At 42.3% G+C, this 16,029-nt stretch overlaps 1 protein-coding gene across 2 annotated transcripts in view; it reads right to left on the reverse strand.

Annotated features, from left to right (window-relative positions):
• Positions 1-16,029, reverse strand: part of gfra4a (GDNF family receptor alpha 4a) — a 105,681-nt gene that overhangs the window by 18,035 nt on the left and 71,617 nt on the right. For both annotated transcript variants that reach the window (XM_073483997.1, XM_073483996.1), the window contains exons 3-6: positions 15,775-15,855; positions 7,642-7,981; positions 4,585-4,694; positions 1,769-1,903 (exon numbers count right to left, since the gene is read on the reverse strand). In XM_073483997.1, coding sequence (XP_073340098.1) covers positions 1,769-1,903; positions 4,585-4,694; positions 7,642-7,981; positions 15,775-15,855 — 666 coding nt within the window. The remainder of the gene's footprint in view (positions 1-1,768; positions 1,904-4,584; positions 4,695-7,641; positions 7,982-15,774; positions 15,856-16,029) is intronic.

Here is a 16,029-nt window from a genome sequence, read left to right on the forward strand (position 1 = left end):
TTTTTGTGTGATTACTGATGACAGGTTGATGCTGTTTGTTTAAATTTTTTGTCATAATTGAACCGAGACGTAGCCTCGAATAAACTTAACCAACACTGACATTCTCCTTTGTCACCACATGACAGCAGCAGCGGTTTGCTTTGTACTGTCACTGGTGTCATTGGTCTGTCACTGGTGTTGCTACTCATACCGACAGCTTTGTAAGAACTTGTCTTCGTCTGTTGTTAGAAAAAATAATAACCCAAAATAAACTTCAGTCACCAGCAGCTACAGTCTGTATTACTTTGTCACCGGTGTCAGTCTGATGTCACTGCTGCCATCACTCATTCAGAGAGATGATCTCCTATCATCATCGCTGTTTTGTTGTTGTTAGATGATACAAGCTGCGACAAAAGGTAAAAGACTACAGAGGATGATCCTTATATAACAGCAACTTCAGTTCATCAGTCAATGTTTTGTCATTTGTGTTTCTACTAAAAAACACATGTTTCTATTATTGTACATAGTTTCTTCTGCTGTGATAAATTTCCCGGAATAATCAGAACAAACGTGTGGTAACCCATTACACTGTGCCACCAGCTGTAGCGTTTCATTAATGTCACCGGTCTATCACTGCTTTCATCACTCAGGGCGTTGTTTGTCTGCAAAGTCTTACGTGTGCAAAGATATAAATTAATATCGACTGGAGTGAAGACACACAGAGGGAGTGACTGTGTGGTCTGTCGCATTGATGTGTCACGAGTGCCATCACTCCCCAGGGATGCTGAAGAATGAAACACAGTGGTGGTCCACTGATGAGCTGTCAATAAGACAGAGTGGGCAGAACCTTGTTGTCTTTCTTATTGATGAACAGGACAGTAGCTGACATGTTATAGAGTCCAAATATGAGTCTGAAGAAACAACAGTGTTGACGTTCTGTCAAAGACATCTGTGTACTTTGTTGCAGAGTTGTCTACCGAAGTTAGCATGCTAACCAGCAGCTAGCCCTGGCCCGTCCTATCTTGTAATACCACTGTGTACCACATGAGGCAATAGTCCTAAAGTGTGATGTATAAATAATGATCTTCTCATCAGACTGTCAAGAAAACTATAGCAATGGGATCCCACCAACACATCACACCTGTCGACATGTTAACCTTCCTATCCAGGACTACTCACTAGTCATTACTACATTATTACATCAGACGGCACTCATCACCGAACTCAACCTTCATTTTGTGACTGTGATCTCATGGTGGTGACACAAATCTGTCCACAGACAGACATAAATCCTGGAAAAGAACACAAACCCACTTGCTGAATACTTCTTTAATTATCACGTTTTTTTTCTATGTTACTTTTAGCTACTTACACGACGGCTAAACGCTGTTTCAACACCCTCTCTACACTGTCAGCCCAATAATGTAATAAAGGAAGAGATCTGATAATAGTTTTATTTTAGGTTTGCCTAATAAAACTTACATTATGGGATGTTAGGTTTGACAAAATGTCTCTAAAAAGCCTTAAAAGTAATAAAAACTAAGCGTCTGTGTTCTTTTGTTCATCTGCTCACAGAGTAAACCACACAATGGAGCTGCAGATGGAGTTGTGAGAGCAGCAAATGTAAAAACTTTCATCAACTGGGTTAGAGATGAGGCTGATTATCGTTAGTGTTGACTTTGATTACCTTTGTTCACAAGTACAGATAATTCTCACACTGTTTTTTTTGTGCGTCTGGGTTATTATTACTGTGTTGCCAGAGGTCTCTCTCTCTGCAGCTGTTACTCACTCAGGCAGACATTGTCGTGGAAAAAAGCGAGGAAGTCATTGCATTGTTCCCTGTGGTTGCCGCTCGCTGTGCAGGAGCACCAGGGTCCCACGTTGGATGTGGAGTTGTCAAGATAGTTGGGAGTGATTGTGCTTCCTGTAGAGGGGGAGAACAACACAGTGTGTTTACAGGAACACTGAAGAAACACAACATCTCGTGTTCAGAAGGATTGAATCTGAACGTAAGATCATATCAAGTAGTAGTGTCTTTTGTTGAGTTGAACTGGGCTTAATCCAACTTGTTTTTTGCTGCCTCGTTCCACTTTGTGCTATGATTTGTTCTGTAAAACTTCATATGCAGAGGACCATCTGACTGAAGAGTTTAATGTCCCAACAAATTGAATGTTTGAGCACAATTCTGCCTGATTTAATCTTACCTGCTTAGCCTGATTATGACCTTACCCTAATTATGATAATCAAATAAAAAGCGTTTACATGGCAATTTCCTATCATCACAACATCGCCTAATCAGGTTAAGGCTGAGTTATTAGAGTGCACGTAAATGCATTCACTGAGAGAGAAACTGAGGGGAATGTAAAAAAAGGAGAATAGATAATGAAGCTGGAGCGAATAGAGACACAGACTGGCAGGTTACCTAAGATGGCAGCCTGGTCATCCAGTGTTGACTGGTCCAATCCCAGTTGCTGACAGCGCTTTAGATTACTGAGCCAATAAAGTTTTCACTCTATGTTTATTCCAACAGAATGGGTTTTGGAAACCAGCTAACATTTGCTAAAAAAAAAACACTATGATCTTTCCTGACAGGCAATTATTTTTAAATGTCATTTCCTTTGAGGATGTACTTATGATAAAAATGCAGAAAGAGACACAGAACTTATATAGCATCCTCCTCTTGATCGCCTGGTGAGTCTCATTTGATGCTACTATTAAACACTTCCCCCCCTTCCGAGTTATTCTCTCCTCCTCTCATCTTCTTTCTCCTCTCAAGTGCTACTGATCAGGTGATTGAGGATGGAGGTCTGGTAGGTCCAGTTTTCATGGCTCTGTTTAGTTTAGTTCATGCAATTTTGATCGTTTAGGGAGGGAAGTTCTGGTCCTATGGCACATTGTGTAGGTGGCCCAGACTTACACCATCCTTTTGTTCTTATCGGCCAGGCCTCCAGACTCCCACAGTTTTACTTATTTCATTATGGTGTTATTTATGAATAAAGACATTTTCCATTAAAACTAATCATTGAGTACGGTGTCGCCTCTATGTTGCTGGTCAAGGCAACTCGGTGGAGGCAACGTCCTGCAGTGCAGAATCTGAGCACCATCATGGAGATCTTTCAGGCCTTGTCCACATGTAAACGGATATTTTGCAAAAATCTGCGTTTTGGTCTTTGTTCCCTTGCAAACAGGGTTTTTAGTCACTAAAACATAATTTTATAAATGTCCTCTATCAGTGCAGAAGTACAATTTCTAGGTATCTGTGTGGACAAAACAGACCGATTCTGCTTTGTCGCACTCCTCTGTGCCAGAAAGCTAACACATGGTTGACGTGAAATGGCAGTTTGGTTTAGGCTAAAAAAAAAAAATACATAAACAATTTTGGTTTCACACAAGGAATCAAACCCTGGCCTCCTGGGTGAAGGTCCTGTGTATGACCCACCACTCAACCCCTTCTTACCCCACAGCCCTCGTCCGTCTTGGGACTTCTTTGCTCTTTATATTACGTTGGATCCACCAGTTGCTCTGATCTCATATTTCCTGGGATGTGTTTACATTGGAGTTACTTTAAAGCCCCGTGTTAAGAGTACCGTCTGTGTCTTCATGACACGCCGTGGGGACGCGACAGAACGTCTGTACTTTACAACCTGGGAATGAGACCAGGATGTGCGTGCCAGTTGCTGATTAATGTATTACTACACATGCTCAAAATATACTTGTAGTCTGGTGTAGATGTAGACTTATATTATTGCCCCCTACTGGCCTGGCATGCTTGTTTGAGTATATGCAATCATTTTTTTGTTATCCATATGTGTGTGGACAAAGCCTCAAATGTGTTCCTTTTATTCCCTTCTGCCTTTTCGAGCTTTTCAGCAGGAAATGATTGGGAAGTCACTCTCCGGGAAGGGTAATATAGCCTTGTAGCTTGTATTTTTTAAAAGGAGGTGGGAAATAGAATTGGTGCACTTTGAGGCAGTGTGGCGAAAAAAGTTCTGATTTACCTCCATCGATTTTCTGGGTCCCACACTTCCAAACAACACCACCTCAGCGTCTCACTTCTACTTCAGTTGTCCAGAATGGCCAATCACTGCTGCACTGCTTTCTGTCTCTGTATTCCTTAATCTGTCTCTCTTCAGTCCCCCACAAACTAAACAACCTTCTTTTTTGGGCTCTTTTTTGCAGCAGTCCAATGGAGGTATTGTTGTCCCATAATGACATGTTTAGACTGAATGGTTTTTAACAACCCTTTGTGCATTATGTGATCTTTTGTTAAGTTTTCATCTAAAGTACAATAAAGCCATGTTCTACGCCTCCGTTCGCTCCCACTCATCGTCACGTCAGGGATAATTCTCTCAAAACAGCGGTCAATAGTTGTAATTGCACTACTTATAATGCCGACGACTTGGCCGGGCATGCAGCAGCCACATTAATCAGCGCTGCATCGATCGTTGAACCACGCTTCTCATCACAATCCTTGACTCATTCTTTTGAGTCCTGTTCAGTGCACTCGTCTGCTCTCCGCCTTCCTCCCTTCTAAAGCCTTTTTGTTCCTGTTCCATCACAGAAGGTGGGTGAGCCGGAGCTGGCACAGAAAGATTTAGTTCTTACCCATCAGGCCGGTGTAGGCAAGTAGACATGCTCCGTAGTTTTCCTGCTTGCAGCCACTGGCGCTCTGCTCCGCAGGTTGGCAATCATACTGGAACTGTGCCCAGCGAGACCTGTGGGAGCAATAACATGCCATCCATCATTTACTTGTGCTTGGCTGCTGCACACATTGTGTCACTGAGAGGTGGCCAGCGCCGGTGCTTTCTCTCAATGACAGGATGTGGATTTGAAACCCACAGCGCTCATCTACCTACCTATTCTCCTACATCAACTTCCTCCACCCTTCAAGATCTTCTGCTCCAAAGCACTTCAGCCTCTACTTCACTCACCCCTGGTGACATTCATCCCCCCTTTTTTCCTTCCTCCCCACTTTCCCTAGCGAACCATCTTATGGAATGCTGCCAGGCTGTAAAGAGTCAATGAGGGGCAAAGATAGGCCTTGGCTCTGCGCTCTAAATACCGTGGGCAGTGTCTGGCAGGCCTGGCCTCGAGGAGATTAGACAAATATGGATCTTCCACATAAATACTCCCTCCCACAGCCGCTCTGCCTTCCCTCCTTCACCTTTCCTGCCAGCCGCTCAGACATCTAGCCTCATCATCATCATTGTACAAGGCTATCGCAGCCATCATATCGCATCATCGGCCCCCGCCGACTGGCATTTGCAACGGGATCCCCTCAGGGCTCCACAACTCCCCGCTCTCCCCTCGTTTGTCATGTCGTTATAATGATGTGCGTAAAACTCATAGGCTGTGTGCTAAGTGAAGGCATCTTCTGCGGGTTGCCGGTTAATGCCAGCTGACTGGTGCGGGATTGGCGGGCTGCGCAGAGGGCCTTGAGATACTTCATCCATCGGGGCAGCGGTGGAGAATAATGCCTGATCGATAGCTGTGACAGATGAAGCCCTTTGTCTTCCTGACATTTGAAGAGGAACTAGATTAAACGCTGGCGACTGTGTGCTGTCAGAGAGACGGGGGACGACTGCATGGGTATGAGAACTCCATGTTTTCAGTCTCCAGTGATGGAGGGAAAGACACCGTCTGAATATTAATGACTCTATAAGACATTATGACTGATTGGATGTTTACAAGCAATTTAAATTTGAATGGAATCTTTGTTTTTATCAACGTCGCACATAAACCGGGTTTTAATGTGGAATAAATATGCTTATTCAGATAACTGACATTACACAGAGGGTCAAGTTTTCTGCAAACTACTTGCAGATCCTGCCGATGTCTCGGCTGAATATTGGTAAATATTTTCAGAACACTTTGGCAGGAAAGTCGTGTGTGAATCCCAAATGATAATGGCCGCTCTAATAATGACTATTTCACATGGCCGCTTGTTGCCTGACTGCCTCCCTCAGAAAATGAATGCAGAATTTAATTGAACTAATTAAACACAGTTAATGAGTATAACAATTGAATTAATTAAAACACAGCTGACTAATTAAATCTAAATGAACATATCATACCAAGCCAGACCTATCTTCCAAGACACACAATGCCATTTATTGTCCTGAGGGGAAGCTGGAAGCTACAACATCAACAAAGCCCTTCACTCTCAACACAACAGATAACACAATACTGCATTAGTCGTGGAAATTAACTGAAAGCAACTTGTTGTTGACTTGAAAGTATTTTATGTTTTGCTGTATTTGGGGGAGGTGTATTCAAGTTGCAACATACAATGATGGCATCGACACCGACTTGGGTTGGAGACTGCAGTTGTTGTTGCTGCACGTTTCTTACTCTCCCCCTGAAGACTGATCCCGTGATTACAGATATTTCCTTTTCAGTTCTGCAGCTCTGAATCTTAATTGGGAGACAACAGGTTTACAGACTATTTTAATTGACTTTAGTCTGGCTCCCAGCAGCACAGTGCTGTTTATATTGAACCCAATGCCCCTATGGATACCGGACACACTAACTGTGGCACAGGAACATTTATCTGTATGACTTTCGTCTGTATGTTTGCAAAAGAGGTGCTGCAAGGAGCTAGCATTGCAACCAGGGCTAGTTGGTGAGCTAGCTGGGGAATATACTTGCAAGAGTACGATGCTGTAACTTTTCCAACTGTCAGTAAGCAAGCTAGTAAGCTAATGGGGCACTGAGCTTGCACAGTTTATTCAAGAGACATGCTATTTGAGCTATTGACTGCTGTCTGGAAACAACACCCCCCTTTTGTGGAGCAGTTTATACTGTGACAAAGAGGTTCAATAAATGTGGATAGTGCAAGACAGCGGAGCTAAAACTGCTTTCTCTCCTTTATCTCGAAGGAAAGATGCTGGATGTGTAAGAAGAAAACACTTTGTTAACATCTGACTCATAACTACTTCTGTTTGTCTGTCAGCTAGTGACCAAAAATAAAGCATTGCAGCTTTAATAAAAGAAAGTACCAGCCACATTAAGATGAAGTCCTGTAGCTCTCACAGACTACTCCTCAAACTTGCACAAGTCAACTGAAGAACGCTACTGATAACACAGAAGTGGCTGGTGAAGCTGGTCAAATATCTAAAAAGTTGGATGTGTCAGTGAACTCAGGCGGCTGTTTGCTAGCAAGTTAAACATGAGAACTGATAAGCGTAGTTTCTCAAAGCTCGTTTCTCCATTTATGTTGGGCTCTACTTTCTGCCTCTTGAAGAAAATTATTTGAGCTTTAAATTTCGGACATCAGAGCTTCAGAGCAGCACTTAAACACACCAGGACTTTCCAAATCAATCAGTGTTTGCTGTCATGGATTTACCCATTCCCTCATTTGAGTGTCAAGTCGCTGTGAATTCAATTTTATGCCGCACAAACAGGAACACAACACCATGTCTAACCCGTATCTAATAATACTATATAAGGTATGCTTTGAAAAAGGTTCAGCATTAATGTAATGTGCACATGATTTGCATCAGCTGAGCCAAAACAGCTTACAACACTTTTGTGATCCTTTAACAGAAGCCACCATTTCTGCAAATTATCAGTTCAGTGAGTCGAATGATGCCAACTCAGGAAATTAAGTGTAAAATGTTCTTGGCAGCGGGCAGCATGTTAGACAACATTTCTAATTTATACCTGCACACGTAGTCTGCTTTACAAATCCGCAGCTGAGCCAGGCAGTTGGGCTTGTCCTTGTCCTCGTAGGAGCAGGACGGCACGATGGTTTGCCGGCGGCGCTCTGCACATGCCGTGTCGGTGCAGGGACAGAACAGCAGCTCGTGGGTATAGTCAGGGGGAACGCGGTCGAAGAACTTCCTCAGCGCCTTGTTGCACTTCGGTCGGTTACATGGCCCCGAGCGGGCTGACGGCTGGATGCAGGCTGAGACGTACTCCGTACGAAGCTTCTGACACGTCTCATCTATGTTACATGCCTTGGCAGCGTCCAGGCAGCGGTTCACCGTTGTTACTTCAGACTCTGAAAGGAAAATAAGACACAAATGTGAGCAGAAAGCGTTTCATCCTTCTGTGTGGTTTGAGAAAATCAAATCCCAGGCAATGTTTACCAATGATTTCAAGGCCTAATTGGAGCTGGTATTGACTTGCCACTCTCACCCCTAGACTCTGATGCAGTGTTGCATTTACAGATGAAAAAAAGAGGGTGTGTATGTGTGTGTTTTACAAACTAAACCAAAATGATGATTATATGTAATAGGCCCCCTTGTAATGAATAGAACATGAATGCTGTTTAAATGTTGCATGAGCCTGGGTAGTGGATGTGTTTCAGCCGAGGTCTAATGGCTGAATATTTCATTCTGCTGGGTTAATGCAGAGTGGCAGTGCTGAAAAAGCAGCTCCTCCATCTCTCCAACTGCAAAACAAGGCCTGTAATTACTGTTCCTTCCCCTTCATCCATCTATCCATCTTTCCAACATCTGGGTCCATCCCTCACTTACCTGACTCCCTCCTTCCCTCGCCATCCTCCCTCCCTCGGTGCGTGCCTGCTACTCTCAGCTCTGCCATCACCCTCCGCTCCATCTGTCTCCTCCCTTCACTTCCCCTATCCTCCATCCATTCTTCCTCAACTTTGTCCATCTCTGCCTCCCTCAGTGCCCATGCTCCTTCTGACTTCCTCAGTAATGAGCCACCTCTGTGGAGGCAGTGGAGAGCCCCTTTCATTACCATTTTCTTTTGGCCGCGTTATTTCCCAATCCATCATCATGTGTGTTTTTTCCCCAAGCGACCTACCAGTCAATATGGCCATGATGACGCTCAGCTCCTCTGGCAGATAGAGCTGCTCATTAGTTTGTAAACTGCCTGTAGTTGTGTCTCCTGGTGAGTTCGCCTCTCACCAAGCTGTCATATAAAATATGAATGGCCTTGGAGAGCAAGCTAACAACCCATCACAAAGCATAGGTTATTCCCAACTTAACTGCTAAGCAGACGAGGGGGGAGGTGGAGGGAGGATGGGAGGACCTGATGGAACTGCAGGGTGGGATGACAAATTGCATCTAGTGGCCACATGCGTGGGAAATTGAGTACGCACATTGGTTTTTATGTTGTTGTGGTGTTTTTCTAAGCCATTATTTATTCAGAGGATACTTGCTGAGAATGCATGCTCTTATCCAGGAAACATCCTGCTTCACATTCATGCCCTACACACATTTACACCTTAGAGCTGCCCGGTGCGACCGCAGTCCTGAGCCGTTCCCTCGCTGGAGCCAGTGGAGGCTGAAAGCACTCATGCTGTAGCTTGTTTTCCAGTCGCATGCCTGGCTCTGTAATATTCATCATCATACATCTAAATTTTAAATCTGCAGCCTGTCAGGCATTCTGTTGGTTTGGCTTCATAAACCAGCACAGTTGATTTGAAAAATCAGAGTCTGAGATTGAAATATTGACTTTAAGGCTTTCAAGGAAATTTCAGTATTTGTCAGTCTTGTTTAAGAGGATAGTGGTTTTGTGTTGTGATGAGTGAGGTGAGGTGGCGGCCAAGTGAGAGATCACCGTCTGAGCTTTTGCAACATTTGGAAGCGCAAAATTACCAGGTATTTTTTAATGAGACGTCAGGACAATTTCTAGCCGTGTTAGTGGCAAAAAACCTGACATTTTGAATGAGATAATTGCGGCTGAAAACAGGGAATTTTTAACAAGATGATGGGACAATTGGGTAAACAGAACAAGGTAAGCCAAAACATGAACTTTTCCTTAATGTAACTATGTGGTTTCTGTGCCTGGACCTAACCAGACTATAAGCACAGCTTTGTCGCGACATTACACTGAAAATCAATCATATGGAAATGTAATGTTTCATATCTTTTATATCAACATATCTGTCAAAATTCGATCCAAAATTCCTTCCTGCAGTTATCTCAGTCAGTCTCACCATGGTCAGACTATATGTGCTGTGCTGTGTAGGTTCGGTAGCCTCAACCTCAAGTGTGAGTGCGAACATGGTCCGTTGATGTTGTGATACTCAGCCCTGAGGCTAATAAAGCCCCATGTTGAATTGGTATCTCTGACTTGCTGAGTTCTTCCTATGAGAAAACCCTATAGCTCCCCTTAAAATGTTTGACATGTTCCAAACAACTCAATATACTACCTCAATGTTCGCTATCACCTCCATGTCTCTACTGGAAGTCACATATTTGTTAATTCATTGGCGAAGTTTGGGACAGGATGAACACACAGGTCAGTAGTAAAGAAGTGGGTTATGCTACAGAAATATGAGAAACTGCACATTTAGATCCTTTTTTAAATAATTTGTTTTTGCCATGACACTGGATTGTTATTGAAATATATAATACTGTAGCCGAGTAGCCTTCATATAGACACCTGGGCTCACCGAGCCTTAGCAACCCACATGAAGGCCGGTTGGATCGACGACCCACGCCTGTCCTTAATGACTCTGTAAGGTCACACCCACACAGAGTTTAAAAGCCTGCCAACTCCCCTCCAGTTAGTTAGAAGTGAGGAAGCCTCTTGGATGAGAGGTGAAACATCTTCAAGGATCTGAAACAAGTCCTGCCTACGATACAGCACTTAGCTTCATGAAGGAGCAAGCTACAAACCCTTTAAAGCTGCTTTTCAAGCCCACACAGGGTGAATATTTGATACTCAAAAGATAGATTTTCCATGACAAGATCTTAAAGGTGACTACATTCATACTGGACGATAAAGGAATGGAAAGTCTGGACAGTAACAGGGTTAGAAGTGCTACATTACCTGATCTGGATGTAAACATCCTCACATTAAAGCCCTGAAATTTACCTTCATAGTGACTCTATACTTTTAGATTCAAAGTGCTGGTTTCCTTGTTGCTTTAAAAATCTTTTGACCAACCTGTTACATTAGAAAACAAAACTGTCTTACAACCAAGAAAATCCCAGGGGAAGAAAAACAATATCCGCCACGTCTTTAGGTCAACAATGCATTTAAAAAAGGTCCTTCTTGGTGCAAAACATCAAATGTGTTCAAATAGAAGCCTTTTCTTGATACCACTGGCTTCACTTTAGTTAACTGATTAATTGGCAAAGGTTGAAGTTCTCTGCTGTTTGAATACTCCTCAAAAAATATGATGAGCTGTGGCTCCGGCTGGCGTCTTTGAAAAGGGTCATTACTCTGTTTGAGGGAGAGATGCTATAAGGGCGGAAAAACATCCATTAATCACGTCTTCGTTGTTTTGGCAGTCGACTTGTTCGAGATGCATGGCATGGATGTCAACTTTGACCTCCCGCTGAGTCGCTGCAGTGAAAATTTACGAGGAGGCTGTACAGTGCGGGTCTGCTGCTGCTGTAATTCAAAGCAGCCCAAAACGAGCGGTGTTGTTTTTGATAAGCAGCTCATGTGCGAGGTCACAAAAACATACGATGAAGCATAAAAAAAACATACGATGAAGCATAATAAAAGGGGAAACGCACTTAATCTGCGTTGTTTAACTTTTTTCTTACGTGTTTTGTATGCATTTTCCTCTCATATACCACACAGTCTCCCACAAACAGGAGAGGACAGTTTATCCCATTTTTCCTAATCTGTGATCTCACTCCATTATGCAGAACAAGCCCATCAAATTTTTTCTGAAGAACTTACATGTGACTGCTGCAAGCTGCTGCTGAAATATTAAATAGGCTGAACATCTTAGAAGTACAAGCATGTTTCAAGCTGTCAGTATGTGTGAAGAGAAGCGTGTTAAACCAGCTTCATCATATGTTTTAACTGTGATGCTCATTATAGCTGAAACTGCGTCAGACTCTCTATCAGGGCCGTTGACTGTAAAGATGGACAACGTGTCTCCACCCTGCCATCTTGCACTGATGACGTAATCTCAGACAGAGTATGTGCAGTATTGATCAGGCCGTGGAGCCACAGTATTGAGGTCCCATGCATACACCCAGCCACACTCAATCACAAGACTACACATTTTCCACAATAAAAGTCTGTTATTTTATTATATAAATGCTTTTGTTATTAAGCAAAAGCAGGACATTTGGAGTTTCCACCAGAGGGACATAATTAGGAAACTTAACTTTTTAAGACCTTTGCCAGGAGACTACAGATGATGACAAGCCTTTTGGCTAGTTCTTGCATTTTGACTCATGTATTACCATGTGTTTTACTAATTTGCACTGCTCCTTCTTAAATAAACCAAACTAAACTAAGAAGCTATGAAAGTGCTGAGAGTTGAACACACACAGACACTTTAAAAAAAACGCCTTTTTCTCTCTGGACTCCTGCACAGATGCGTGTCTTGCAATCACAGTATATATGCTTGTTGGAGGGGGGAGAAGGGAGCCCAGCAGGGGGCTTTGGCTCTCTTTGAGGCGGAGCAGGCGTGTTTTGGCCTCACTCCAGTGAGGTGCCATCTCTGACCACGCTCTGCTCAATTCTACGCATTTAAACTGGTAATGGAAAAGCAAATCACAAAGGCCAAAAGCCCCACTGGGGAGGGGGGGCGAGGTTTGTGACCTAAATTGCAGGAAGATGTTTTGGCTTCACTTTCAGGGAGCTATTATGTCCGTCCTAACATACAGCCAATGTTTATATTTGGTAACTAGCTAAAAAAAAATATATTTAGCAAAAATAAATCTTCTCAGGTCTCTTCTGTACCTTGCGCCTCTCAAGACGTTAATGCTTGATAACTGACCACAAGGGGGCGCCATTTGTTACGCGTGCCAAAATATTGAACACGTTATCACGGGGTACCTGTGTCTCAGGTGTTAAGTATGTAGGGTGTATAGTGGTATAGTCAATTTGAGATCTTAACAATGTTATGAGCTCTGACAATTAAAAATACATACATAGATATTTAAATATTAATAACCCAGGGGCTTCATCTGTTGTCTGATTATCTGAGAGCTGGTGTTTCTTGACCTGTCAGACTTCATTTTATACATGACAGTGATCAGAGCACACTATTGGAAAAAGTCTGATTTAAGATCATTCTTTAACTGTGCAGTGCAGTATGCAAATCTAATGCACACTTGAGATTCATGCCTTTGAGTCCAGATTGCCTTTAAGTTCAATGGACTCTTCTGTAAAGCTGTGTAAAGCTGTGTTGAGTACATCGGCCATGCCCCCCTGATCTCTATGCTGGTAAGTAGAATTGTATAACTGTTGCACAACCTGCACATTACCTGAATTCATCATTATATTATGCAAACTGTCTCCTGAACTGGCCTCATTACACTGTTAAATCATTTGCCTTTTCTTATCCCTGCGGTATGAAAAAAAGGCACAGGCTGTTTGCTGATGTCGCCTCGCATTACTGCAGGTTTCAAATCATAAAATTAGTATTTGACACTGATCCGCTCATTGCCATTAGGAGCCGCCGTCATACAAAACTATCTAGTGCAACTTTAATATCATGAGGATACGTGTGATCCCGTCGTATCCATAATAAACATCACTGCTTATTAAGTTTGGAAAAAATAAACATTGCTTGAGACAGTGAGCTTCCACTCAAATTCTCCTGAGCAGCTTGGTATTATACATCCAAATAACATCAACTACAACAGCCAGATCTAAATCCTGTTTCTAAACCCACAAACAAATGCCACTGATTACCCAGCAGCAGTGGAGGAATGTAACTAAGTACATTTAATTAAGTACCGTACTCAGATTTAAGGTGCTCGTATTTTAATTTGGTATTAACATCGTCTGATACTTTATACTTCCACTCCACAACATTTCGGTGGCAAATATTACACTTTTAATACACTAATTCCTATCATTTTAGTTATTAGTTACATAAATGTGTGATTAAAATTTTACTATTTATACTTCAGAACATTTATTGCCAGAAAAATTACTCTTTTTTCCAAGTTTTATACATATGGGTGACGTTGAGTAATATTTTGACACAAAAAAAGACATTTTACAAAACTACCCTGTAGTATAAAAACATAGAGGAAGACATAATTGCTACATATGTGTACTTTTGTACGATATTGAAGGTATCACTTTGTTGATTCTGGCGGCCCCTGTGGACAAACGTGGTATGAGCACCTCCACCTCCTGTGTTAAAGATCTCGATCTGGCTAACCCATGCTTGCATTTGTTTTGTAAGCAAGTGAAAAAAATGGATATCTGTATCTATTTGTGGCATCAATTTAAAATTAATAACTGTAATATGATTACTTAAGTACTATTTTTATAGGTGACTTTCACTTTTACGAAAGTATATCTTTACTTTTACTGACACACTACTTTTGGTACTTTTTACAACACCGCCCAGTGGTATTAAAATATAGAAGAAGGAGCGATTACTATTTTTAACCTTGTCATGTACCTGCTTCTGCATAGATGTCCTCATACAATATTGATATAGTGAAACTAATTTATTTAAAGAAGCTAAATGGACTTTCATTCTTTGTTGGTTCTGGCGGCCCCTGTGGACAAAAGCGGTATGAGCACCACAGCCAAACTGTGGTAAAGATCCTGAATGACAGAAAGATGCAACATATCTTTGATACTGTTTTTTGTTTTATTTAAACGCAGCTGTTTGCCAGATGCACGGTGATGAGGCAATGTATTTCTTTGTGCCTATGTAAGATTCGTTAGTGTAACATGACGATGGTAGCGTTCATACGCTTACATTACATGGGATCCTACAGATAACAGGTGTAGGATCTGTTATATCATCATAATATAAATTTTTCGACAAGATATAGCTCGAGCATAAAATGTAAAATTATAAGCCAGTTGTTCTGCTGCTGTTTGGCGATACAGAAGTGTCCGCTGCCGTACCGCCAGACTACAGAGCAGCTTCTTTCCTCAGACTGTGAGACTCCTTAATTCATCCTCAGCACCAACCCAGATTATCTGGAAACAGCCAATCTTCTTATTTGCTTATGGAGGTCATATAGAGGCATTAGTATTAGATTGAGTTCCTTGTTGAACATTTAAACAAACTAATATAACTTTAGTTTTTCGTGTAGTTTCTGTTAATCTCTCTCAAACACGGCCTGAGCTGCTTTATGTATATAAACACACTGTATGTAAATGTTTCAATCGAGCCGTGTCCTCCCTATTTAAGCTGTCATTATCCACTTGTTTAGACTTATTTTGTGTGTGTGCAGGACATTTATCATTATACTGTAAGGCACGCATGAACGCCTTCCATACTAATCACTTCATTTAAGTCATTATTTAAGTTTCACAGTCTCTCCATCTCGGCTTCACTCATCCACAGTATAATTGCCGTCGGAGAAAACAAAACACTTGACTTCATGTCCTCTCTACTGAAAAAACTGTAACTCCTCATTTGTGTGCAGCTCATCTCTTTTCCAAACCTCCGACGAGAAAAAAAATATGCGGTGTCTGAGTAAACAAACCGTCTCTGTCTGTCTTCCATTTTCTTTTCCTCACTTCCTTTGTCTCTTCCTCCCCTCTCACCTCTTACAATGACTTTTTACTTTCCGTTCTCTGCCTCTCCCCTCATTCAGTTTTGCCTCTTCCCGCTGTATTAAAGTAAATAGGTAATTAATCTGTGCCTCAGGGGCTAACAGCAGCACATACTGGCCCTGCGGCTTGCCCACAGGCTCGGAGGCAAAACAGAAGCAAAGTGTGGGATGTTGCTCATCAAACACTCTTCAAAACCTGACTGCATATCCGCCCGTCTACTCTGTCAAAATTATGCAGAATAACATCTCGATTTTCTCTCTCTTTGACATATAACTTGGTTGGGACTCCAAATATAATTTTTGGGTAGAAAAATAAGATGCTTGAGATAATGTAGAAGCAGAGAAAACAAGGTGGAAGCTCGCCAGTCACCTGCAGCGATGGAGGCCAGACGAACGTAGTCGGAGCCTCTCTCCTCTGGTTCATACGGGTAGCTCTCCACCAGGCTGAGTCCTGCCAACACAGAAACACAGAGGGGAGAGAGGTCAGTTTCTGTTTCTTCTCACTATACATCATAAAAGGTTGCATACAAAGTCTCTGTGCATTGTGTATCTACCCTATCAATTAGCGGACTAAAGACCAACCAGCGCTGTGGGAATAAGCTTATCCAGATCTGTGGCTCAGTGC

This window comes from Pagrus major, chromosome 16, assembly GCF_040436345.1.
Source record: "Pagrus major chromosome 16, Pma_NU_1.0".
Lineage (NCBI taxonomy): Eukaryota > Metazoa > Chordata > Actinopteri > Spariformes > Sparidae > Pagrus > Pagrus major.